General features: G+C 42.4%; 1 protein-coding gene across 2 annotated transcripts; it reads left to right on the plus strand.

The window, feature by feature from the left end:
• The first annotated feature begins 3836 nt into the window (after positions 1-3836).
• Positions 3837-26796, plus strand: LOC119724583. 2 transcript variants are annotated; one of them, XR_005270654.1, is made up of 13 exons: positions 3837-4134; positions 7887-7992; positions 8463-8565; positions 9781-10707; positions 10802-10932; positions 14889-15044; positions 15206-16900; positions 19276-19840; positions 20903-21055; positions 22368-22463; positions 23273-23388; positions 24153-24313; positions 24352-26796. XR_005270654.1 is itself a non-coding variant. In XM_038195691.1 (12 exons), the coding sequence occupies exons 1-12, from the start codon at positions 4041-4043 to the stop codon at positions 24232-24234; spliced, it is 4224 nt and encodes a 1407-aa protein (XP_038051619.1). In that variant the 5' UTR covers positions 3837-4040; the 3' UTR covers positions 24235-26796. The 2 variants fall into 2 exon arrangements, 1 of the variants encoding a protein (XP_038051619.1); XM_038195691.1 differs by having other exon boundaries at positions 24153-26796.
• The last annotated feature ends 33 nt before the right edge of the window (positions 26797-26829 follow it).

Below are 26829 nucleotides of genomic sequence, written 5' to 3' on the forward strand. Positions count from 1 at the left end.
GGGATAAAGGCAGTGGCCTACATCATTACTGAAACTAAGTCAGTATACAGGGTGAGTAAAAAAAACCTCGAAACCCAATGTCGGGATTATTGTTTTATTGAAGTTCTGTATTTAGCACTTTCAAAATGTAGGACATAAAAGCCCAATTCATAAGCTTTCCCTTAGTACAAGAATCATTCAAATCACTCATGTACTTTTTAAGTTACGGAATTCTACACACAACGACCGTTTTAAAGTTCTGTTCACGGATCACAGAAAAAGTGTGCTTTCTTTCAGCAAAACGAAAACAATTCACACACTGCTGAAAGAACACTAAACTTTTTTTTGTGTGGTCCGCGTGGACAGAACCTTAAAACAGTGGGTGTATTTAAAATTCTGTAAAAGTACATAAATGATTTGAATGATTCTTGTGCTAAAAGAAAGCTTATGAATTGGGCTTTCATATCTTAGATTTTGAAAGTGCTACATGCAGAACTTCACTAAAACAATGGTCCCAACATTTGGGTTTCGGTTTTTTTTACTCACCCTGTATGAAGTCGCTTTTTCTAACCTTTTCTTCTAAGTTCCTACTCAACTTCGCGGACCTTTCTTCACGAAATGGATAAATTTGCATCATTGACCCGTAAAATCGGAGGATGTCACACCACTCAAAATCTACAAATTTACAATAGATATTTTGAACAAGGCTACATTATCATATCCCATCATAATGTATGACATTAACTCTCACGAAACTTGAACGTAAGCAGCTTCCGGCGAACGAATGTTATATTTAGGCAATATCGAAAATGAAATTGTTAAAGGCAGGCGGATTTATTTTGTTTATTTATTTCGTGTTATTATACCGTACCAATTACACATTTGGACTTTAGTTGGCTAACCTTCTCAATAGATAACGAAAATGCAACGATTCGGAGTGCCGGACGTTTCGATCTTGAGTGTCAAAGCTTCATCAAAGCAACAATTTCAGCAACAAAATCTAAAGTTTTAGTTCTCAGTTCCCGCATGAACGCGAACGGACTATAAAGTTTCTCTCGACGGAAAAAGCTCAGTGCTTCCACTTCAGTCCCAAGTTGAATTTCCTTAAGTTTGTGATTTTTTTCCCTTGAGATTTCCTTAAATTTCCTTAGAATTTTCTTGGCATTTCCTGATTTGTTCCTTCAATAATTGGTACGTGTAAGTCAATTAAAGAAAGAAAGCTATTTCTGATGACAGGTTTGCATCTCAAGTTCAAAGAAAGTTCATTTGAAGCTCACTGCGTTGTCATCATCTGCACATGCGCGCGCATTTGGGGAAGGGGGGGGGGGGCTGCTCTGACACCAAAAATTAAGACATTAATAATTACCTATAATGTCCGCCTGTCCGCAACACTCGGACACAGAGGCGAAGCCAGCGGGGGAAAGGGGGGTATTTGCACACTATTGTGCGATAGTTGTGTGCATGATCGTCGGATTTGAACTGAACAGCGCCCTCATTGGAAGATGGTACTAGCCCCCCCCCCCCCCTCCCCCCCCCCCCCCCCCCCCCCCCCCCCCCCCCCCCCCCTCCACACCCGACCCCCTACCTCCCACTGTTTGATTTAACGGGAGGCCAAGTGTCCGGGGGAAATGTCTACACTTCAGCACTGATTTGCTGATTAAAACAATATGAAGGGCCTAACCCCCTTTTCAAAATCCCTGGATCCGCCCCTGCTAGTGCACTCCGTTTCTCAGACTTCAGCCACGGCTTTTTCGCGTGTGCTGGACTACGCTTGCTGGCCATGGGCATGGACAGCCCCCTCAGGCGGGTCGTACCCTCAACCCCGGTGGAGTGTTCCGTATAGATGTGGGATTCCCGATATAACAGGACACCGCCGTTGTATATGGTGTGTTTGTCGTGAGGGATTTTCCCCTATGACACCGCTATTGCGTGCGGAGGGACTTCCCTCAATGAGAAATAATTTTGCGCAGAGTGCATGAACGATGAGAAATTCGGACTCATGCATGAGAATACGCCAATGTCAGGGACTCGGGAGTGACAACCATGCATCCTAAAATGGGACGGAATAGTGGACATTTTGGCGCATAAAGTTCCAGGAAGAAGTGCAGTCACCACTCCATGTATAATCAATGAACATTTAGGCTTGACTGACCCCGGGCATCATAATAAACAATGAGAAGTGATATTGGTGTCAGACTCCAGCTTCATCCATGTTTAAAGAGAATATACAACATTTGCAAACATCGAAAAATAAAACTACCAAGTTTTTACGAAATACTTTACTAGGATGTTGGTATAAAAATGAAAGTCTAAAGCATCCTGTAAAATTAAGGCACCCGGTGTGAAGTCATTTTCAAGAAAATCGTATTTTTGTATATACATTCCCAACGGTGGTTAGCCGACCACCGTTGGAAAAACCTAACTATTTTTCAACTCCAAATTTACTCCTTTTTAGTCCAAATTTTGTTTGCTATATTTGTTGCATGTTCATTAAGGGGTGCAGAGCAGCTAGACTGGTTCCCTAACCTTACAATTTGCTGGCATCTATAATTTGATCCATTTTATCTTTAGTGGAGTCAGGGAACCACACTACTTGAACATTTTTGTTTTTCTTGGTTTTTCCAGCATTTTCGAACACAACATTTCAAACATATCAGTGTAACAATATTTGATCTATTATACGAACCCCTCAAATAGTTCATTTCTGAAAATTACAGCAAAAGCCAATGATGTACATTCCCCAACCCTAGAATAACAGTATAGGTAGACAGACCACCACATAAAGACCCCCAAAATGGCCCAAGTTTTCGTTTGGACATATATTTACTATCTTTATATTAAAACGTTTTCTTCATCAAAACATTTTTGAATTTTTTTTTATTGCATCATTCAGATTTCACATTTCCTTTAAAATTTGTCAATTCCCATAGACTAATATTTCCTTAGGTTGTTAAAATCCACCATAATTTCTATTAAAATAAGGAAATTCCGTAAAGGTGGAAACACTGAAAAAGCCATTTTTTCAATACCTCTGAAAATAGCCCACCTTTTGTTTTGGGTTGTTTTTGCGTTCACAACGCACAGAAAGATACGCCTGATGTATTATACAATAACATATCAAACAACGTGGGCGGATTTTTGTTTTGTTTTGATATCCAAAAGCAAATGACTTTTGTATTGCTAAAGAAAAAAATACTAGCAATTTAAAAACAACATTGTATCAGGGGAGTGGCTGGATGAGTGGCGCCAAAAAAGGAAGATTTTTTTTTGATTTACCGCACACCCGGCCTCCCTCCGTAAAATAAAGGGGGGGGGGGGGAGCCGGCTTGATGCCGGCACCGGGGCTGTTCAAACCGAAATCATGATGTCAGACAATAGGTTGCGCTATATTCTATTTCCATGGGATGGTAAAATAAACAGCAAATCGCGAAATAAGGGGAAACTAAACAGAAAAGGTGAAGAAAGTCATTTTCTGTAAAAACCAGCTGATCATGGTAACGTACACGTATAAATTATCATATGACTGTATTTTCTCCGGTTACCAGTTTCCAGTGAGTGGGCGACTGGGGGCGATGATTTTTCATGGATGGGGCGTTCTCCCCCCCCCCCCCCCCCCCTTTCCCGTAGCTAGCGCCGCTGACTCTGTGGGAAAAAAAACGGGCCATAACAGGTAGAGTCCATTGTATAAAACAAGATTTAATGGGAAAATAAATTGTATGTGACACCTTATTATTGGAGAAGGGCTTTTTGTCAGTGTTGGCCCCGTGGCCCGCCAAAAGTTTATTTCTGTTATGCGCGTGCGCATACTTGGATGACAGGTATCAATGTTATGAGTCAATAGCCCCTAATAAGACCGTGACTTCGTCTGGGTACCCGACTCAATCCGGCGCTGCGTGATTTTTATTGCAACCACGTTTTTGAGTGACGTTTCGCAAGCAGATTGCTCCTTTACCGTCGTCAAAGTCGGAAAAAAGATCTTCACATTGTCAGCTTCCGAAGTTTCATTGACTTCTTCGTCTGTGTTTTTCAGTCACTGAAGTTTCTGTCGGTGTGTCGAAGCTATGGCTTCGGCGTCGAAATTGGAAATGGTGTGCCGAACGCTGCGGGGCGTACTGCTGTCGGAAAAGGGCGGAGTTGCCATTCACAGACTGCAGGGTAGGGTACTTTAACTTGACTTAAATTAAGTTATTAAAACGTTGACAGACACGTGGTTTGCTAATGCTATTTATTATTTACGTAGTGGCTATCCTTACGGTAGCCGTAACGCACAGTATATACACGTAAAGCAATTTTGCGAAAACACCATTGCAAATCTAACGAGTAACGTTCATGACATAACTAGGCTAGCCCCGCCTCTTATCTTAGTCCCATAATGTGGGTCCTACTAAACTGCGTCAACAAGCCTCAACAAGTGTCAACGGTCGTCAACAAGCATCAACAAATTTTGTATATACAGATATATGCTATTGAACATTAAAAGTAGCTTTAGATATAGCTTGAGTAACTCCAGCTGACATGCTCCATATTCATTCACATAGTATGTAACGCTGGAGGCATAACCTGTTCGTTAGAATGTGGTAGCAAGAGACCCTAAAAAAGGGCCTCTCAAAAATTGTTCATTTTCACCTCTAATATCCCACCCCAGCACCCCAGAGTTCATTTACAAGAATAGTGCAATCCCATTTTTAACCAATCTTCTTAATGAACAACTAAGCTGTACGTCTCACACCCTGGTGTGATATTTATCTTCATTTATTTACTGTTTTTCGTAATCTGAGCAATCCATTTCTCCATGTTTGTTTTCCCAACTGTTTTTAATCAACTGTTTTTAGTCATTTCCTTTTTTTAATATTTTTTTGGAGCAACTATAGAATGCAGGGCCACGCCGAAGCAAGGTTTTTTATTTTGCCTGGAGGCGTGGATGGAATAGGAGTAATAGATATGCAAACCTGCAAAAAAGTGCTAAGTACAGCGAAGGAATGCACTGCACTTGTCTTCAAAGCTTCTCATGAAGGATCGGAAGGGAGGACGTGCTTGTAAATGTGTTGGGGGCACTGTCTGGAGCGGCGGAGGCGCGGAGTCTTGGAGTCGCAGAATCGCGGAGACGCGGGGCACTGGAGTGGCCGCAGTGGCGGAGGCGCGGAGTCGCGGAGTCGCAGAGACGCGCACCGATAGAGGGCGCAATTCTCGGCGGAATCTTTTTGAGAACGAAGCATCCATATCCATTTTAAATGGGCGGGCCAATTAGGAAGGGAGGAGGGCGACAGGGCACTGTCTGGAGTCGCGGAGGCGCGGAGTCGGGGAGTCGCAGAGTCACTTTAATTGGGCGGGCCAATTAGGAAGGGGGGGGGAGGGCGACGGGGCACTGTCTGGAGTCGCGGAGGCGCGGAGTCGGGGAGTCGCAGAGTCACTTTAATTGGGCGGGCCAATTAGGAAGGGGGGGGAGGGCGACGGGGCACTGTCTGGAGTCGCGGAGGCGCGGAGTCGGGGAGTCGCAGAGTCACTTTAATTGGGCGGGCCAATTAGGAAGGGGGGGGAGGGCGACGGGGCACTGTCTGGAGTCGCGGAGGCGCGGAGTCGGGGAGTCGCAGAGTCACTTTAATTGGGCGGGCCAATTAGGAAGGGGGGGGGAGGGCGACGGGGCACTGTCTCTCAGTGGTGGAGGCGCGGAGTCGCGGAGTCGCAGAGACGCGCACCGATAGAGGGCGCAATTCTCTGCGGCTCCACGACTCCACGATCGATTTTCAGAGGTAGGTCGACTGCGGTTCCACGCCTCCACGCAGCCGTACGGAGGCGCGGATGTAGAGTAAAGTGGCCCTGCATTCTATAGTTGTACCATTTTTTTTTTGTGTACTCACCATTCTTGTTGTTACATGCATTATTTTTTAAGTCTCATTATAATTTTTTTCCGGTCTTCTAATTATTTTTATTGTAATACATACAGTTTTTACCTCTGTCTATTTTTAGAATGTTTTCCAATGTAAACCTGCCCACAATTCAGCCTTCGGGCTGCGACGGGAGAGTAAAATAAACCATTTAATAAATAAATAAATAAATATTTATAACCTTTGCAGTTGAAATGCTTGAAAGTTGCTTCATGGAGCCACTGGTGATTTTGTGTACTTTTTGTGGTAAGACAAGCGTGAGTTTCTTGATAATCCTGAGTTCAATCACCGGTGCGGCGTCCATGCACAAAAGTTGAACAGCGATTAAAAAATAAACAATCGTAATGCACACGTGCAGTGGCGATCCAATCAAAGGCTTCAAGTGGGAGCTAGTCTGTTACCGATCCCCATACACTTATGCCCTTCGAGGGGCAGGCCCAATTGTGGCGCTCCCAAAGAAATCTCAATCTGGATCAAACAACAAATGAAAAAAAATCAAAAAGAATTTGCCAAGGAGAAAAATAAAACTTTGCAAAGGATAAAAATAGTAAGTAATACGATTTTAGGAGAATATTGAGAAAAACTAAGGTATCAAAAAAGAGGGGGAAAAATTGATAAACGGGGGAAAATAAAAACCCACAAAGCACTATTGGCAAATGACTCTAAAACAATTATTATTGCTGTAATTTTTAGAAATGAACTATTTGAGGGTTAGTATAATAGATCAAGTATTGTTACACTGAAATTTTTGAAGTTTTGCGTTCGAAAAGGTTGGAAAAACCAAGAAAAACAAAAATGTTCAAGTAGTCTGGTTTCCTGACTCCGCAAAAGTTGAAATGGATCAAATTATAGATGATGGAAAATTGTAAGCAATTTATAGATGATGGAAAATTGTAAGGCAAGGGAACCAGTCTAGCTGGCCTGCACCCGTTCATGAACATGTAACCAATAGCACTAACATTTGGACTAAAAAAATGGTAAATTTGGAGCAGTAGTAGAAAAATAGTTAGGTTTTTCCAACGCTGGTCGGCCGACCACCGTTGGAAATGTATACAAAAATACCATTTTCTTGAAAATGACTTCACACCAGGTGCCATAATTTTACAAGATGCTTGAGACTGTCATTTACCAACATCCTAGTAAGGTATTTCGTAAAAACTTGGTAGTTTTATTTTTCGATATTTGCAAATGTTGTATATTCCCTTTAACACTAAATAACAGCAAATTCCTAGGAAACTACGGTCCATGTACAAAAGTATACTGAAAGCCACAAAATGAGTCTACTTCAAGTTCCCAGCTGGGTGCAGAGGAGGATAAACACATCATAAACTACCAGAAACTGCACTGTCCTATGGGCCTCATTACATATGCAAATCCTCTGGCCTGTCTAGATAAACTATTACTTCTAGGAAAAAGGACCAAGGCATGTGTATTTACATTTTGGAAGCACACTGGCCTTCTAATATCAGCAAGGAAAACAAATTGGTAATTCCTCAGACGTCTACTTTTTATGTAATTTCCAGAGGAAAGTTTGAGGGTTGTTTGAACACATTTGAATGTAGCTAAATTCCAACATGGATGCTGATGCCCAATGCATGCTGGTAGTGTGACCTGCTGGCCAACATTTTTGCTGTCAGTCAAGTGGCGTGCGGCTAGTTCGGCGGCTGTTGCTGTGACTAGGCATGCAACTTTTTTTCTGCCAAAAATTGCTGTTCAAAATTTACAAAATTGGATCCTTAGAATGAAAAGACTGCTTACAATGTAAGGTTGCAGAAGTCATTGTAGAATGATAAAATATCTCAGGACTCAAATAAACACTAGTCAAAGAGGGGCCCGTAACTACAAAATCGCCAAATCCGGTCATGCGGTGGGGGGGGGGGGGGGGGGAGTGATTGAAACCCAAGTCAAAGACACAGGTGAATGGTGAGGAAAGCCATGAAAGTTTGCCTACCTGATTCCTGTTGGAAGACATCCACCAACGTTTGACGGCGCTGTTTTACTTATATTTTCCCACAATTCCAGGTGATTTCCGGGAATTGACGGGCACGCCGTTGCAGTTCAAGGAGTTTGGGTATCCTTCACTGGAAGCTTTTCTCCAGTCAATTCCCCATGTTGTTTCGCTGCAAAGGTAAGGGAGCTCATCCTAAACAATCAAAAAAATTTTTTCTACAATTCAGGCGATTCACAATGCAGTGCACCACCAAGAGTTTGCCATAGAGAGTCAACTTTTCAAGTTTACGTTGGACAAAATATGGCCCATTTGAATGAGTGTCAGTAGACACTTGAGCTAATTTGTTATAGAATGGGGCACAGCGTTCTGCCGTCCTACCAAAAATCACCATATTGATACAAAGACAAGAAAAGGGCAAACATATACTCAAATCATATGCTTACCAAACTACTGACCGGGAAAAACGAACAGTTTCAAATGTCCCGCACTGCGAATTTGTCGACCATCTCCCACAATGCACTGGGAAAAATGAGCTCTCTGTGGCAAACTCTTGGTGGCGCTCTGCATTGTGAATCGCCCGAATTGACCATTTGTGCTTGTAAATCAAACAGCTTTTTAAAAAAATTATTTTTAATCGCCTTTCAAAGGGGTCCCGACGGAGACGTACTTTGCAAATGTGTCACGGATGACACAACTCAACACATCGGCAGCTTGGTGAGCAGACAGAAAGGCAAGAAGAAAAGCAAAGGGGTAAGGATTTTTAACGATTTTGTGCCGACTCGCATCCCTAGCTCGTTTCACTGCTGATAAAATTAAAAAAATTCTGGATAACAAGAGTCTCTTGTATGTATCGATATGTATCTGGCTAGCGGAAAGGCTGATATTTGACAGAGTTTGAAGAAGACATTTGAGCTAATAGTCCTCACGTAAGCTTTACAATCATGCGTGTAAAGTGGATTTTGACAAAAGTGTGGTGTTCGATAAACACTAAAACCACACAACTTTTACAATTGACCCTAACTCCCCAGTATCTTTTACCAAGTACTGGACCAAGTCCGCCAAAATTCATCACTGACCCTGCTTCACTTAATGCTTTAGGACCAAATCAGCTGAAATCCACCACAAGACCACCACTACTATGGGGGGTAGGCGGATTTTGATGGACTTGATACTCGTGGCTTGCCTACCAAAATCCCAAAAATGGGGGATGGATTTTGATGGAGTTTGGAAGGTTAGGGTTAATATAACATCGTGGAAACCTTTCATCAACTCTCAAAACTGCCCACAATTTATTGAATATTTGAATCATCAAATTGCTATTTTGATATTGGGTAGATATTCCAATATTCCAATATTGGAAAGAATGTTGCATCCTGACGCAACTTTTACCACCATATATTATCTCAATGAAGGTGGGTCATCACAAAAATGTGCAAAAGACATGAATCTGGGACTGAGAAACCTTTCCAATTTGGTGAAGAAAATACCCTAAAAATGCATGCAACTCTCCATAGACATTGTCAAAACCAAAGAAGTGGTGTCTGGATACTACATGTACATTCTTGCCCAAATATTCTGTGTATTCGGCATAAGTCAGTGCATTGACTCTGGCACAATGCACTATGACATAATGACTTCAAACCACTGTTTAAGTCAATTTCTTTTTTTGATAAGTTTACTTTTAGGTTTTGAATTGTAAGTTAAGACGGAGAACCAAGACCATGTGGTCTGATATCTCAGGATTTGATTATTGGTTGATATTTGAGAATTTAGAAGATAAAAAGTAAGCTGAATTGTTTCAGTTTTTAACTGAGTACATCTGGTTTTTTTGGATGTTGGTCTGCAATTTCACGTTCTGATGTGTAGTTACATGTTAAACCCGATGATGGTTTCAGTAAACTTTGGTTTTAGTAAATATTCTAACTTAAGATTTTGTATTCACTTTGTTGTCTTCTTTCCAACCAGTCCGGAATGAAAACGCATCCAGGAAAACCAAGGGGCTCCCCATACAGACCCAAACCTTTTTATGGGAACTATAATCCAAGCAGGAAGCCCCAGCCGGTGACGCCAAAGTTCAGGACAAAAAAACCCAATCCAAAATTCTACAAACTGGCGACCCAGCAGCCAAGATTTCACATCCCTAGACCAGCTGTTCCCTCTCAGAGCGCACCTCCGAAACCAACTCCGCAGAAAACTGTGCCGGTGAACCATTACCAATCCAGGACAAAGACCGAGTCGACCAAAAGCCTTGCAAGCACATATAGGAGTTCAGCAAATGCGTCAGCGACAGCTGTGCAGCAACCCACTGGAACCTGGTCGAAAACTGCGCCGGTGAACAATCGCCAATCCACGACGCAGACGGAGACAACCAAAAGGCTTGGAAGTGCATCAACGAGTTCAGCAAATGCGTCAGCGACAGCTGTGCAGCAACCCACTCCAGGGCCCTGGTCGGGCAAACTTGGCTCCAGACGCAACCAGCAGTCTGCCAGTTCAAACCTTGTGGATGCCAAGCGGAATCAGCCCAAGCCAGACCCTCCCACAACTCAACCGACCACAAACAAACCAAAAGTGTACGAGAACATCTACATCACTGTGGAGAATGACGGTGCCACGAAGGGGAAGGCGAAATCTGCGAAACCGAACAAGGTGGAACGGTCTGCCAGCTTGGAATCCGCAAAAGCTAAGAAGCCGGAATGGTCCCCTAACTACGAAGTCCCCCCTCGCTTTAAGAAGCTGATGTCCCCTACTGGAACAAGTTTTCCTGACCACCAGGTTGCTGGACCAGACAGGACCCAAGACACGACTTCTGACCCTCCCGTCAAAGCAAGGCCACCGCAAGTCACCTCCAGTACTCCCCCGATCAGAGGAAAGACATCAGACTGGATACAGAAGGTACGCAATTATGGCGTTTTGTTGATTGAGACTAAGTCAGTATCCACCAGTGCTGCAGGTGCTGACTGATGAGATCTTTCATTTTTGCCAACAGGTTCTGGTAGAAAAGGCAAATGGCATCTGGGCTAGTGGCCTCTCTGACATGCACAAGAAGGAGTTTGGGAGCAGTCTAGACGCAACCATCATCGACCAGATGGCAGAACAAAATCTACTTCAGAAAGAAATGTAATATTAGATAACCTTTCATATTTTAGATTGACAACATTTTCAAAACTTTTTCTCTGGTCCTGTTTTGATTTGAAGTCTTTAACCCTGACCCTGTACAGCGTTTTGGTTAGAAACCCTGCTGAACACAGCAACATGCAACACTTGTCAAAATGACAAGCCTGCCCAGTGTAGCAAGATCCATCAGGTCAATAAATCTCAAGGCTGAACTGCCTCAGAGCCTTTGGTCACCATCTACAACAGGTTACAACTGTGGCATTGTTCAGTGAGCATAGCTCCCATTGGTCGTTTGTGCTCTGGTGTTGATGGCTCAATGCAGCAAATTCCCATCATGGAGCTCTTAGCCCAGCGGATATGTGAAAAAATTGTGCACTTTTGCATAAAAGCATGAAACTTGGCACAGATGTTTATATTCATGGGAGAAAATGTTTCAGATGTGGAGCCATCGCAAATTTACCCTTTTAGGGGCGTGGCATCAATTTAAAAAAAGGGGGGCGGGACTTGTCATGCCCGCAGTGAAAATGGTTTTTCCAACTTGTTTCAAAAGCAGGAAACTTCACAAAGACATAATTATATAGATTATTAGTGTTTTCCCGATTCGGAGCCACCAAAAAGTACTTTTTTGGGGGGCGTGGCAGTCATTAAAAGAAAAGGGGGGGGTTAATTATTATGCCCACTTTGGAAAACACTGTGCCCATATTTCATGAACGAATAAAACGTCCCACAGACGTTTATATTCATGAGAAAAAAAATTCCAGATGTGGAGCCATCTCGAACACACCCTTTTAGGGGCGTGGCAACCATATAAGAAAAAAAGGGGGGCGGGGTTTTCATTATGTCCACCCTGGAAATATTGTTCCCACACTCATAGAGAAATGGAACTTTCCACAAACATTGCCATTCACGAGAAAATTAATTCCAGACGTGGAGCCATCTCGAACACACCCTTTTAGGGGCGTGGCAACCATATCAGAAAAAAAGGGGGCGGGGTTTTCATTATGCCCACCCTGGAAATATTGTTCCCACACTCATAGAGAAATGGGACTTTCCACAGACATTGACATTCATGAGAAAAACAATTCCAGATGTGAAGCCATCGCGAACACACCCTTTTAGGGGCGTGGCAGCCATATTGAAAAAAAGGGGCGGGGTTCTCAGTATGCCCAACATGGGAAAAATGTGCCCACATCTCATAAACGAATGAAGCTATTCCCACAGACATTAATACTCACGAGAAAAAAATCAAACGTGGAACCATCGTAAACACACCCTTTTAGGGGTGTAGCAGCCATAATAAAATGAAGGGGGGTAGTCATGATGCCCCTATAAAAGAAAGTTGTGGCTACCTTTCATAAATGGATTAAATTCCACTAGGACAATATATTCATAAAAATCTTGTTTTTTTTAATGTGAAGCCATCACAAACCTACCCTTTTAGAGGTGCGGCGTCCATTTTTAAATGGGGGGGGGGGGTACTCTATATGTACAACGTGGATAATTTTGACCGCGTTTCATATAATAAAATCCACCCCATATAGCTGTTTAATGTGTTGGAGTAGGGCCGCCTTTATAGTTGGAAGTTACTGTTGGCAAACCCTTTGTTTTCTTTCACTATGCATTCTTGCCTCATCTATATCAACCCAGTTACTGTTAACCTTTCAACTGCAGCAATATCTGAATTGGGGTATAAACTAGGGTGCCTCTGTTAGTCCTGGAAAGACTAGTGTTACTTCTCCAAATACATTGTCCCCCTGCCTTTTTTTCTGACAGACCAAAAGGGGTTGTGTGGTGGGGGTACACAGATTCATTGAATGTGAAGTCATAGTGGACGTGTCCACCACTTTGTGAGGCGAGTACATCGTGTTGTTACCCAATCTGCTGTCAATGCGGCGCAACGGGTAGGGGGTAGGGGGATTTTACACCCCCCCCCCCCTAAAAAAAGAATATCCATGGCCCTTAAATGTTAAATGTTAGAGTTTAGGGCTGCCATTATGTGCTGTGTATTTGTAATTATGAAATCATTCTGGAATTTAGATGTGCATGATAATATAGGTGCAAGTACACACATTGAACCCTTTAACATGGGTTAGCCTACCGGTACTTACCCATGCTCTTTGGTGTAAGTCATTGTATTACCAAATAATATAGTTTATGGGCCAGTCAACATTATAAGAAATCAACAACAAAATTTAAAAATTGCAATTGTGGGCACAGTGAGTAGGCCCCTCACACCTCTAAAAGGATGAGTTTGCTGTGGCTCTACATGTGAATTTATTATCTTGCACCAAGTTTGTGTGAAGTTTAGTCATTTATGAAAGTTCGATGGTGAAAAAATTATTAGTAGCACCCCCCCCCCCCCCATTTAAAAAAAAATAGATGCCATGCATCTAAAAGGATAAGTTTGTGATGGCTTCAAATTACAAAAAAAAGGAAAGATTTTAATGAATATATTGTCCGTGTGGAGTTTAATCCATTAATGAAAGGTAGGCATGACTTTCTTTTATAGGGGCATCATGACTAACCCCCTCCCCCCCCCCCATTTTACTATGGCTGCCACGCCCCTAAAACGGTGTGTTTACGATGGCTTCATGTGTGACTTTTTTTTTCTTGTGAATATTAATGTCTGTGGGAATTAGCTTCATTCGTTTATGAGATGTGGGCACATTTTTTTCCATGTTGGGCATAATGAAAACCCCGCCCCCTTTTTTCAATATGGCTGCCACGCCCATAAAAGGGTGTGTTCACGATGGCTCCACATCTGGAATTGTTTTTCTCATGAATGTCAATGTCTGTGGAAAGTTCCATTTCTCTATGAGTGTGGGAACAATATTTCCAGGGTGGGGATAAAGAAAACCCCGCCTCTTTTTTTCTTATATGGTTGCCACACCCCTAAAAGGGTGTGTTCGAGATGGCTCCACATCTGGAATTTTTTTTCTTATGAATGTCAATGTTTGTGGAAAGTTCCATTTCTCTATGAGTGTGGGAACAATATTTCCAGGGTGGACATAATGAAAACCCCGCCCCCTTTATTTTCTTATATGGTTGCCACGCCCCTAAAAGGGTGTGTTCGAGATGGCTCCATATCTGGAATTTTTTTTCTCATGAATATAAACGTCTGTGGGACGTTATATTCGTTCATGAAATATGGGCACAATGTTTTCCAAAGTGGGCATAATAATTACCCCCCCCTTTTCTTTTAATGGCTGCCACGCCCCCAAAAAAGTACTTTTGTGGTGGCTCCGAATCGGGAAAACACTAATAATCTATATAATTATGTCTTTGTGAAGTTTCCTGCTTTTGTAACAAGTGGGAAAAACCATTTTCACTGCGGGGAGGCCAAGTCCCGCCCCCCTTTTTTTAAATGGATGCCACGCCCCTAAAAGGGTAAATTTGCGATGGCTCCCCATCTAAAACATTTTCTCGCATGAATATAAACATCTGTGCCAAGTTTCACGCTTTTATGCAAAAGTGCACAATTCATCGATATTTTGTCACATATCTACTGGACTATCTGTGGTCCCACAGACTTTTACACCTGATACGTTGTGTTGCGACTGGCAGAGTTAGGGTTTATGACCAAAATCCGAATTGACAAAATTTAGACTTAGTTTGGCCTACATATAGGTGGGATTTGATGTTGCCCAAGCTAACATGAACACACACTGAGCTGGAGTCTTCCAAATTTGTGCCGTGAAATCATCTGAAGGCAATGCTGAAGACAAAACCAAGGTTTCAAGGACCCCTAGGATTTTGATATGGCTCTTTGGTAAAATGACCAAGTATTGGCTATTGTACAGATTCCATAAGAAGGACTGGCAGATGTCCAAAATGTTAATGAGTTATTGCCCTCTGTGTTGTGAATAGACAAACATCACCCTCTATGGGTGATGCACAGATCAAATATGGATTGGTCAGTGTCTGTAATAAACCACTGTTCTCTCTCTTGGTTTTTGTAGGGTCTTAAATAACATCATCCTGTATCCCAAGCTGACGGTTAGTATAAAGAACTCGTCTGAATCCAAAGTGTCAAAACGGACAGTAAACCTTGGTGCCGGAGATCAGAAGGAGGTAGGAACAGCTGCGGAGAAGACGGGAAACCAGACTGCACAAAGGTTTGTGGGAAACAAGCGCTTGTTCAGAAAATCATGTACATAAATATAATTAATTGTACATTACGCAAGCCATTTTCCCTGCATGTGGAAATTGCTCATGTATAATTGTGCAGACATCGTGGTAGCTTTTGTAGCATCTGCCCATTTATATTCCATCCTAGTTGCCCAGAAGCAAAGCCCAACATAACCCCTGCGCTTACCAAGCTCACACCCCCGAAGAATCTTTTCCAAGACCCTGCTCTGGCTGACCCCAGCTTGGCAGACATTTTACAGGCCGTCTGCCAAAGACAGAACTTACCGCTGATGTACAAAACTGAACCCGAGACCCTCCTTGGGAAGCCCTATTTGGCCGTGAACTGCACAGCAGGTTTGCAAGTTAGCATGGCACATGGGATCACCCAGAAGGCTGCCGTTGAGGCGGCATCCGCTAATATTCTCTACCAGTGGAACATCATGCCCGGCGATGTAAGTCAAGTTAGTCAGCCCACTGCAGGGAGGGAGGAGCTGTACTTGAGAGTCGAGCATCAAGCTGGGTTCTGTGACTGCTCTGCTGCAGAACGTCACGACGACTGTAAGGTCCCAAGATGCATGGCCAGCTTGTTAAAGAGAATAAGATGGAAGTCTTCAGATGACCAGTTCATCCAGCAAAATCGTAGAGTCACTCCCACAGCAGGCGTGCCTCGGAGGATTACAAACCTCTCCCAAGTGGACAGGTTGGAAGCAAGAGCTGCCCGGTTTGGTCTTAATCCCAAAGCAGCTCTGGAGGAAGTGGATTCTCAGCAACCCAAACCTCTCATGAACTTATCCTTCTCTCAGGGCAGAGCTGAAAGGTTCTGTGTTGTAAACTCAAAAACTTTGTTGCAACCTCGGGAAACAATTCAAGGTGCACAGGTACTGGAAGCTGAGGACAACTCCAACAAGGCTTCTTCAACTGGAGAGTTTCATGTTCAACCAAATGCTGCTGCTCAAAAGGATGCTGGAATCTTCCCAGACTTGCAAGAGGTAAAGCCACTCTCACAAGAGGAGATTCTAAACAAGAGGGCAGAGAGGTTTGGCCTCACATTAAATGAATATACTCATCCACAACCTGTTGTCGGCAAGACAGATAACAACCCACAGTCACTGGCAGGCATCACAAGCAACTCTGTGACAACTTTACGGAGAGCTCCAGACCTGGAGATTCGGAGAGTTCTACGGGAGACATTTGGCAGAACTGCCATCTATGAGACAGTCAAGGAGACCATCTCAATGGAACGTCCGCTTGTTAGTGTGTGCTTCATTGCTGGGTCTGTTGTTGGCATTGGGAAAGGACCAACTAAATCTGAGGCCAGGAAGGCAGCACTGAAGGAGTTGCTGTTGAATCAGAGACAGTTGAAAAGCAAGCTGAAATCAGCGAGCCACAAAAAGCTGAATCAAGAGGAGCTTCCAAACACCCAAGATCAAGACTCAGAGCCAGTGGCAAGAAGTCACAGATATCCAGAGGTACCTCAAGACGAGAACTTGAATAACTCTGGAATCCAGAATTATGAAAGCTCATCGAGCAGGAATGAAGCAAACGACCAACAGCAAGGAAAAGGTTCCCCCAAGGAGCTGCCACCTTGTCCAGGATCTGAAGAAGTTTGTCGAGAGAGGAAGGGTTGGCCGATGAAGCCAGACCTAGATCTACAATTTCGGAACATTGACAACAACAAAATGCTGAATGTAGAGAAACGGAGAACGAGTCCTAGAGGAGAGTACCAACTTCTACAAGATGCATCAAGCGGCACTGCCTTCCCTGATAAAATGGGGAAGGACTCTTGCAGCCTTGGCATCTCAAGATGGCAGCAGAGCCCAGACTCTTGGACAGGCTCCCTCAGGTTGGCTGCATGCATCTGCACTAACCAAAGTTGCAATCGTCATCTCTTTGTTTTGTTTTTTCTTCAGTTTGTTATAAATTTTTCAGCACCAGTCACACCTAGAACGATGACAAAATGGTACACTGTACATGTCTCTTGTGCTATCAAAGCACATGAAATCCATTACCATAGTAGTTGTCCACCACTGCATTAGGCACAGTGCTATAGTGTGCTTTTGTAGTCTATCCATTGCCCATACTGAACAGGTACAAGTACACTTAGTTTGGTTCTGAACATTGCGAACAGTTCTTAGTATGACTCGGGCTTGTCTGAGCTGGTATGTTTTGTAAAGTGTCGCCACAAGCTTTGTACCTGGGATGCATTCCAAAAACCTTAACCCTTGCCTCTTATATGTATTTCCATTTGGATAGGAACCATCCTCAATCCTGCAAAATCCACCAATTGCCACCATGTAAAACTTGCATTTAGCCTCAATCCTTCAAAATCCTCCAACAATCACTGTAATGGGTTGAGGCAGTGCTGATGACATTCAGAAGCAGTGCGGGTGATATCCAGCGTAATACAGGGCTCAATTATTTATGACCAAACATAAACAATGCTGGTTACAGCCTACAAACTCGACAAAATTGCATCCTCCAAAATCAACCAACACTTTTTAGCAATTCAGCCTCAATCCTCCAAAATCCTCCAAAACTGCCTGGTGGATTGAGGGTAAACCTTAATGCTGAAAGCCATCCTCAGGGAAATTGGCTTCTTTGAAATTAGACCACAGCCGTTTTGTCATCATTCTGGTGTGACCAGCTTTGAACATTCGTTGAGCACTGTTGATTTCCATGGCTATTTGCATTGTTCAATTTTTCACATCATCGTTGTCACTGAAATGTCATCATTCTGGGTGTGTTCACACTGGGTGCATGTTGGCAAAACGTACAATTGACGTGCCTCCTTGTTAATTTTGCAGCCGAAGGAATAAAGTTAACGAATAAACGAAGTTTGCAGAGTGTCTCTGGATACAATTTAACAAGTGGACTTTTTTGGTTGCAGGATAGAATATATTTTTCACAGACCTCTTTAAGTTACATGTACAGTAGGCATTTTACTGACAACTTTATCATTGTTGTTCAGTGTGTACATGTGTTGCCAAAATTTTTCAAGACTCATAATGAAGGGCTTCTGAACTTCGAATGCTTCCACTGTGAACATACCTCTCATTGTGTGATTCAGCCTCCAACCCTTGAATTTACATTCGATTTTAACCAGTTCGTGCCAGAGGCAAAAGTTTTGCAGTATTCGGAAACACAGATAAACGCGTAGGGAGCGTGGCCGGAAATGTGAGTGTGCTGCCTGAGGGTCATTGCTTTAACCCACCTGGTTTGAGGTTGAGTGAAACTGCGCCTTGTTCCGTTCTTATTAAAAATAATCCCGACATGAACTGGTTAATACATTACAGTTACTTGTTTTTGTTTTCAGCTGTTGTTGGGCACCCTTTTTCTTTACATAGTGTCATAAGATTAACCCTAACCAACCATTGCATGTTGTTATCTTGGATTTTGAAGGATTAAGTATATTGTTTATCTTTTTGAAGAAAATGTTATTTGAATAATTTAATTCCCACAGTAACCTGTTTTCTTGTTTCTAGTGCATTTTTGAGAATTTTGTCGAAGAATCCCATGAAATAAGGAGTTATTAATCCTAAACTCTCCTGAAAAAAAGTCTATCTGTTTTTTTTTTCTTTACACGAAACAAATAAACCAGTGCATGTGGGTTTTATTGCACAATGTTGGGATTGTGGTGAACTTTCAAACATTTATGAAATACACCAAGGAGTTGATGTTGAATTTTATTTGTCATAACATGACATTCCCACAGCTACTCGCAAATAACTTCCAACCGGGTTCAAATTCATTAACCTTCCTACTGTTTTAATTGTCACAGACAGTCAAAAATTCCATTGACATCCCCTGCTATGTTTTTTACATACATGTACATGTAGTCACAAACTGTAAGATCATATTTTGATCAAGTCAAATTCAGTCAGCAGACAAAAGCAGGAAACTGGCGGCACAGCTGTCTTATCAATCACCTACTGGTCAAAGCATAGCCAGGTTAAGTTACATAAACAGTCACAGCCAGTCAATCCTGCTTTATGTAGGCTGGGAGCTCTTAACTGTTACAAACAGTCACTTGATTGATTTTGGCTTGGACAGCTTGGCACAGAACGTATGTTTGCATAGGAGGGTTAACGTTTTAACCTGAAAGAATCCCAACTAATTTGTTTTGTATTTTACATGTTTTACTTACCTTTGTTTCCCATCAGATATATGCACCAAGACCAGCATTAACAACGTTTGTTTGCTTCGGATTTTGTTCTCCAGAAATGGCACCCCTACAGGACCATCCACTTCAGTTGTTCAGCCCATCAACAATGCCAGATGGAAACCTTCAGATGACTGGGTCGTCCAGCAAAATCCCAGACTCACTCCCACAGCAGACGCGCCACCTACCAACAACGGCACTCCTGCCACCAGTCCGACAAACATTGTCCCTAGCAACCTGTCCTCACCCAGAACTGTTTCCCCAGGTGCCCAGTTGCTAGGCAACCCAACGCTAGGCAACGCATCCTCACCTGGCGACCCGTTGCCAAGGAACGGTTCACCCCAAGACCCTGCACAGGCCGAAAGCGATGCCTCAAATATCAATGAGATTACCAACAGCCTTGCCAACGCCCAGCTTAGTGGCACCCACTCGCCCCCATGTGTACCCGTTGAGGAGACCTGTAGTGAACCCAGTGAGCCTAGTGAGGGGGGCGGTTCACCCACTATGGAAGTGTCAGGCGTGCCCAACCTGCAGTTGCCAGAAGAAGATGAATGGGATGTTTACGTGGCATACATCAAGAGTTTGTCCGACTTCTTTGTTATTCTGATTGGAGATGACTATTCGGTAAGAAATTGTTTGTCCCCTTATTTAATAATAATGGAGTCTTATATAGCGCACGTATCTACCAACTATTAGGTACTCAAGGCGCTGGAGTTATGTCTATTATTAAAGAAAGGTAAATAAAGTTTATGAGAGATATGAGACCCATTATGTAGCACCTTATAAGGGTGTACAAGGTGCTGCAGCGCATATTGCAGCCACTGCCAGAAACACCGGGGCAAGCCCCTTCTCTTAGCGATAAGTGTTACTGGGTTCTTTAACGTGCATTTACACAACACACGGGACCTACGGCTTTACGTCCCATCCGAAGGACGAAGCAATAATGGTAAAGTGCCTTGCTCAAGAGCACAAGCACCATGTTCCCACAGTCAGGATTCGAACCCATGTACCACGGCACACGAGTCGAACACCGTAACCATTGGACCACAGCACCCCACAACCCTAACCCTCCAGGGTATTTTGGTGAGAAACCTGCCAAACGCAGCAACATGCAACACTTGTCTAAATGACAAGCCTGCTCAGTGTAGCAAGATCCACAAGTTCATTCACTAGTCAATCACAAGTTCATTCACTAGTCAATCACAAGTCATATTGCATGTCAATTACAAGTCAATCGCAAGTCAAATGACCAGTCGGATGACGATTAACTGGAGCTCAACAATGACAACGGATTGCCTTTCCACAGTTCAATTAAATTGGTTGTGGCGAGAGATCGTTCGACTTAGGCCAAGTTCGCGCAAGGACTATAGTTGACCAATGGTTAACTTACGTTTGCCCGAACTCTGTCTAGTCGACGGTGGTTGACTACGCTAGTCAACTATTTGGAACCAGCCTACTGGGGTTGGTTGCTTCGCTGGTAACCAATAGCCACGCGCATTCATAACGATAGCAGAGAGCCAGGATCCAGAAGTTTTGCGATGACATTTTGACCAGCGTTTGACTAGAGACGTTCGCACATTGCTATCAGTGCGCAGGCGTAAGGTACGTCACAAATCAACCACTAGTCGACTAATGGTCCTTGCCCGAACTTGGCCTTAATGTTTATGTCTTGTTGTCGTTTTACAGGAGCAGTTGATGGTTCTGGAGGAGGAGATGCGGCTCTTCTACCAATGCAGCACCTGGACCCTGACTGACCCGCCGGAGGAAGGTGACTGCTGTGCGGCACAGTTCAACAGGGAGTGGCTTAGGGTCATGGTCAAATCGGTCCAAGGGGACCAGGTAATGAAACCTCCCAGAAATTCATCCATGCTAATCTTAAATGATTTACTGATTGTGCTCTGCAACAAAGTCATTTTTTTGGGGGTCAATTTCTTATTCAAAAGTGAATAACTTCTGTATTTCAATATTAGGTTTTGGCCCTTCACTGACATGTAAACACTTTATACCCGTGTGAAAGTTGGAAAAAATCACTCAGGTGAGACTCGAACCCACGACCTGCTTTTCTATTTTAAAAAGTTGCTAGAAATACATTTTAATCGATTTTAAATCTAATTGAGGGAGAAAAACTGGAGCATGGCATAGACAAAACATCTTGAACACTTTAAACCCCTTTAAGTTCTGCCTCCATGATTTTACACAAATCCAAAGTTTTCCTTTAGTACACAAATCCAAAGTTTTCCTTTAGTACACAAATCCAAAGTTTTCCTTTAGTACATAAATCCAAAGTTTTCCTTTAGTACACAAATCCAAAGTTTTCCTTTAGTACACAAATCCAAAGTTTTCCTTTAGTACACAAATCCAAAGTTTTCCTTTAGTACACAAATCCAAAGTTTTCCTTTGTCAAAATCGTATTTTAGGTGCAAGCAGATAAGCCCTCTGCACTCCACATGTATAAAACTTGTCTCTTATATTATTGCCAACCTTTCACAGAGGGCATTTCATTACGATTCAAAATCAAGGTGTTTGGAGTTTATAGCGTTTTATACTGAATTTTGATTCTACAGGAGGAGGGTTATAGCCCTTTCTGGATATGTGTATGCAGAGGCCCCCCAGTTGTGGCACAAGCATTTCGACAGTTGTCCATTAACCCTACTCCCTAGGCATTTTTTTGCTAGGATGCAACCTCAATCCTGCAAAATCCTCCAATTGCCTCCATGTGAAAATTGCATACCGCCTCAGTCCTGCAAAATCCTCCATTATTTCTTGAATGTGGTCATTGCAGGGGTGACCACTGCCTCAATCATTCAAAATGCTCTAGCCATCATTGTCCATATATTGAAGCAGAGACAGTGACATCCTGGAGCAGTGCGGAGGATTTCAAGTATAATATAGGCTGAGCATAAACAACACAAGGTCCGGCCCAAGATCTTGACACAGTGCATTTTTGCCATATAGTCTGAATCCTGCAAAATCCTCCATTTTGCAAAGAGGATTTTGGAGGATTCAGGAAGGTTAGGGTTAAAGTAACAGTCTGGAAGCAGTTGCATTGTGCAAAAGCTTGTCCTATTTTGGCTCAATACAAGACTCACCTTCTAATACTGAATACAATAAAAGCATGCAATTTATTATTTTCTTACTTTTTACATCACAGGTCGAGTGCTTTCTGCTTGATCATGGCGACATTGAGACGGTAGATATCAGTTTTCTCAAACCGTTGTCCGACACTTTCCTACAACTTCCCTTTCAGGTAAGGTCCCAAGTCATTCTGTTTTTGCTTTAGGTTTTTTTTTTTTTTCGAGGGGGAGAGTTTGGTCAGAACAAAATATCTTCTGATTCTGATTTGATGAATCCATAAAATAAACCCGGACAGTGCAGAGTGGTTTGAGACTAAAGAATGTAATAGGTTGCTCGCACTGTTCGGATACCTCAACTTTTGCTGCGACAATTTGCAAGAAAAAAATAGAGACCAGGCGCGGTTCTAGAGCCTATATTTTTTTGGGGGGGGGGTGGGGGAGGGGCTAGCAGGGGTGGATCCAGAAATTATTGCTGGGAGGCATGCTGAAAAGTAGACGTTTTTTTTCTCTGGACACTTTGGTCTAAGAAAATCAATAGGGGGGGGGGGTGCTTGTACCACATTTTCAATGGGGAGCGCTGATAAAATCCTACAATCGTGCACACTGTAGTACCTTTTAGTGTACAAATGCCCCCTTCTCACGACTATTTTTTTGGGGGTGAGATGATTCGCACGTCAACTTCAAAAATTGGGTACTGCCTTTTTTTTTGTGGACTTTTTTTTCGGGGGGGGGGGGGGGGCTACACAATTTTGGGGGCTACAGCCCCCCCCCCCCCCAGTAGGTCCACGCCTGGAAGAGACAGGATGATTCGTTGAGCTGCTTTCCCGCAGCTAAAAATGAAAACCTGTTAGGGGAGGGGGGATAGTCCCTATTCGCCGCCTGGATTCGCCTATGCCTACCTTTTTCTCCCATAAAAGAAAAGACGTGGTGGCGGCCGGGCAGGTTTGTTAATAACACTGATCAAACCATTGACGTCCCACAGGTGGTTCGCTGCAAGTTGGCTGGAAGCGAGCAGGTGGCAAAGGACGACGACACGGCACTACAGATGTTCTGCCAGCTGGCCTTGGGCAAAAACCTGCTGGCGGAAATCACATCAAGGTTGGTGGTTTTTCCTTAAAAGGCATATTGGATCAGTATTTTTTTCCTTAAAGGCATATAGGATCAGGCATAGCAGTGGGTACCACAATTAATCTTTTCATGAGATGGAATTTGCCCTTAAAGGGAATATACATCATTTGCTTTTGCTGTAATTTTCAGAAATGGATGGAATTGGGGGGTTGGAAATATATAGCAAATATAGTTACACTGACTTTTTTGAGGTTTTGGGTTCAAAAATGCTATAAAAACCAAGAAAAACAATCATTTTCCTGTAGTCTGGTTCCCTGACTCCATATAAGAAGAAACAGAGCAGTTTACATACATTGGGGAATTGTAAGGTCAGGGAACCAGTCTAGCTGGCTTGTACCCGTTCATAGGTGTGTAATCCATTGCAAACAAGTGCAATGGTCAATTGGGGCCAGTGTTTGAAAAACAGCCAGTTTTTTCCAATGCTGGTTGGCCGACTAGCGTTGGAAATTGATACAAAAATACCACTTTTCTTGAAAATGAAAGTATACCAGGTGCCATGATTTTACAGGATGCTTTACACTGTCATTCACTAGCAGTCCAGCAAGGTATTTCAAAATGATTTGGTAGTTTTATTTTTTGATGTTTGCAAATGTTGTATTTTCCCTTTAACCGACGTATTAACACTGTGTACTCAATGTGTTACCTCCCAATACACGTAATCAGTGCGAGCTTGTTGCATTCATGCAAGCAAAGGTAGCATTCTTTTCATCAAATTTTACTTCCTCTGTTTACAGGGATGGCGACCAAGTCACGATGGAGCTTTTCGATGAGTCTGACGTCTCTATTCTGGAGCAGAGTATGGCGGCTGGCATTTAACCTCTGAAAATCAGAGCATTGCAAGAACTACCACTTCCAATTCTGAAATAAAAAAATGTTTTTGTTATCCAATCTGTTTAGTCAGATCCTAATCAAATATGTCCAAAAAAGGTGTCCAGTTTCAGCTAATCTTAAAATAAAAGCGTTTCGTCTGAAAGATAATTTCTCTTTTGACTGTCTGTGAACGTGGAAAATGTTTGCACAAATATCTTTCCCTGGTAATTCTAGTTGCATAAAATCTGAGGCAAAGAAATAGTAGTATTAATTTGATATTCTTGGAAATCTTTCTTCCACTGGCAAGTTACGGACACTGAATCTCCCTCTTGCGTACATTTCCAAACTTTGCAACTGGGCTTAACCTACAAGCAAATGATTTTTTTTAAGTGTCTTCTAATATTGTGTGTGAAAATACATTGTTACCTTGTGCCTTCCCAGTTTTTGAAATTTGTTTTTAAAAATTACACGGCAAGTCCTTTGAAGTAAGTGTTCGTTCTTTACAGTACTGCAAATAACGCTCACGTCTTAAACATGCAATATGTGAGGCGCACATGTTGGAGAGGCACACATGTATCCCACATTGAACAGTGACAGGGCGATACCTTTACCATACTTTTGTCTGGATGCGGCAAAGTCCATCAATTCATGCCTACAATGTACTCATAATTCGGGCAATTCACAATGCAGTGCGCCACCAAGAGTTTGCCATGGAGTAATGTTTTGCAAGGAACAATTTCAAATGTCCCGCGCTATCGAAGATCTCCCACAATGCACTGGGAAAACTGAACTCTCCATGGCAAACTCTTGGTGGCGCACTGCATTGTGAATCACCCAAATTGCCAATGGAATCCTGTTACATATAGTTTCGGAATGTCAAGTTACATGCACTATCCATGGTTGTTTACTCAAAGACTCGGTTATGTTAAATTGGTACCTGTAGTTATCAGGCATGCAACTTTTTCTCAGATCAGCTGATTTCCTCGTTTTTCAATTCTCATGACTGCCATTACAAATCGAAAAACACTGTACAAAGTCTTGATTGGTTTGGAATTTCCTCTTTTTTTTTTTACATTCCCAGTTGCTTGCCCGAGTTATCTTTGAGACATGGTAACATTATAATGCATAGGCCTAATAGCCAGTACTCAAAATGTACATTTGTACTAGCTACAGCATCAGTGTACAGTACTCAAGTTACACAGGTGGCAATCAAGAGATACTCGCATGCTATAGTGTAAGATTTTAAAATTGTTATAAGTGGTTGTACTAAACAAAACTATTACAGAAATGTTAAGTGGTAAACTTTGCAAGATGCGATTACAAATATAGGTACTGGAGTTATTGTGTGGTATCAATGTTTTGAAGTGTACAATGCACCCAACAGAGGTATCGAGTAGAAATGGGTATTACTGGGTGACATTTGGGTTAAACGTCGCCCAGTAATGGGCACCCATTTTGGGTACCCAACAGAAATGGGTATTACCGGGTGACATTTGGGTACAGACGTCACCCAGTAATGGGCACCCATTTTGGTTACCCAACAGAAATGGGCATTACTGGGTGACATTTGGGTTAAACGTCGCACACTAATGGGCACCCATTTTGGGTACCAAACAGAAATGGGTATTACTGGGTGACATTTGGGTACAGACATCACCCAGTAACAGGCACCCATTTTGGTCACCCAACAGAAATGGACATTACTGGGTGACATTTGGGTACAAACCACCCACAGTAATGGGCACCTGTTTTGGGTACCCAACAGAAATGGGCATTAGTGGGTGACATTGGGTATTTTGTACTATTATGGGTAACGGAGGAAGCACGGCCCGCATATGAATTCTGTTGATTTGACAGAAATCATATTTGCCTAGGTCCGAATTTAGTTTAGATAAAACGGTGTGCTAGAGGTACAAGGTTTTTTTTTTTCATCGTTATGTAAATGTGTATAAATGTAAATAATTTTGGTGACATTACGAAAACTCTTTCTTTCCTTTAATGTAAAGTTCATGTAAGATACATTTGTAAATTGGAAATTACGATGAAAAGTACTCAAGCTCTGAGGTTGTTTGAAGCATTCCTGAAGTGCAGAAAATTGTGTGTTCAAATAATTATGCAAGTGATCGAGAAATACCAAACATTAAAAAAAAAAATCACCCAGATTTTTGATTGGAGTTTTTTGCAACTTTGTTGAATTGCTTGAAAATTATCGCTCAGCAATCTCAAGTAATGAGCAGATATATGCCGAGAACCAGTCATGGGCAATACAAATTTCATTATATTTTGGCTGGTAACCCAACAAAGCCATTATTATGGTCATGATGGTAGACAAATTGTGTATTTGCAATTAACAGCATTCTGAGCTGGGTGCAAAATGAGACGAGTTAAATCATGCCAAAGTTGTGCCATTGAGTGTTTTCTTCCATATGATGAAACCCAATTTTAATATTGATTTCTTAATTATTTTTTTAAATAAAAACCATCAAAGTTCATATAAAGAAATTCTTTTTATTTTTATGTTAAAATGGTTAGGTTCTTGAAGTTGAATAAAAAAGAAAGAAAACGAAAAAAAATATATTAACCAGCTTTGAGTTTGTGTGG

Source organism: Patiria miniata, unplaced genomic scaffold (assembly GCF_015706575.1).
Source record: "Patiria miniata isolate m_02_andy unplaced genomic scaffold, ASM1570657v1 HiC_scaffold_18, whole genome shotgun sequence".
NCBI classification, from domain to species: domain Eukaryota; kingdom Metazoa; phylum Echinodermata; class Asteroidea; order Valvatida; family Asterinidae; genus Patiria; species Patiria miniata.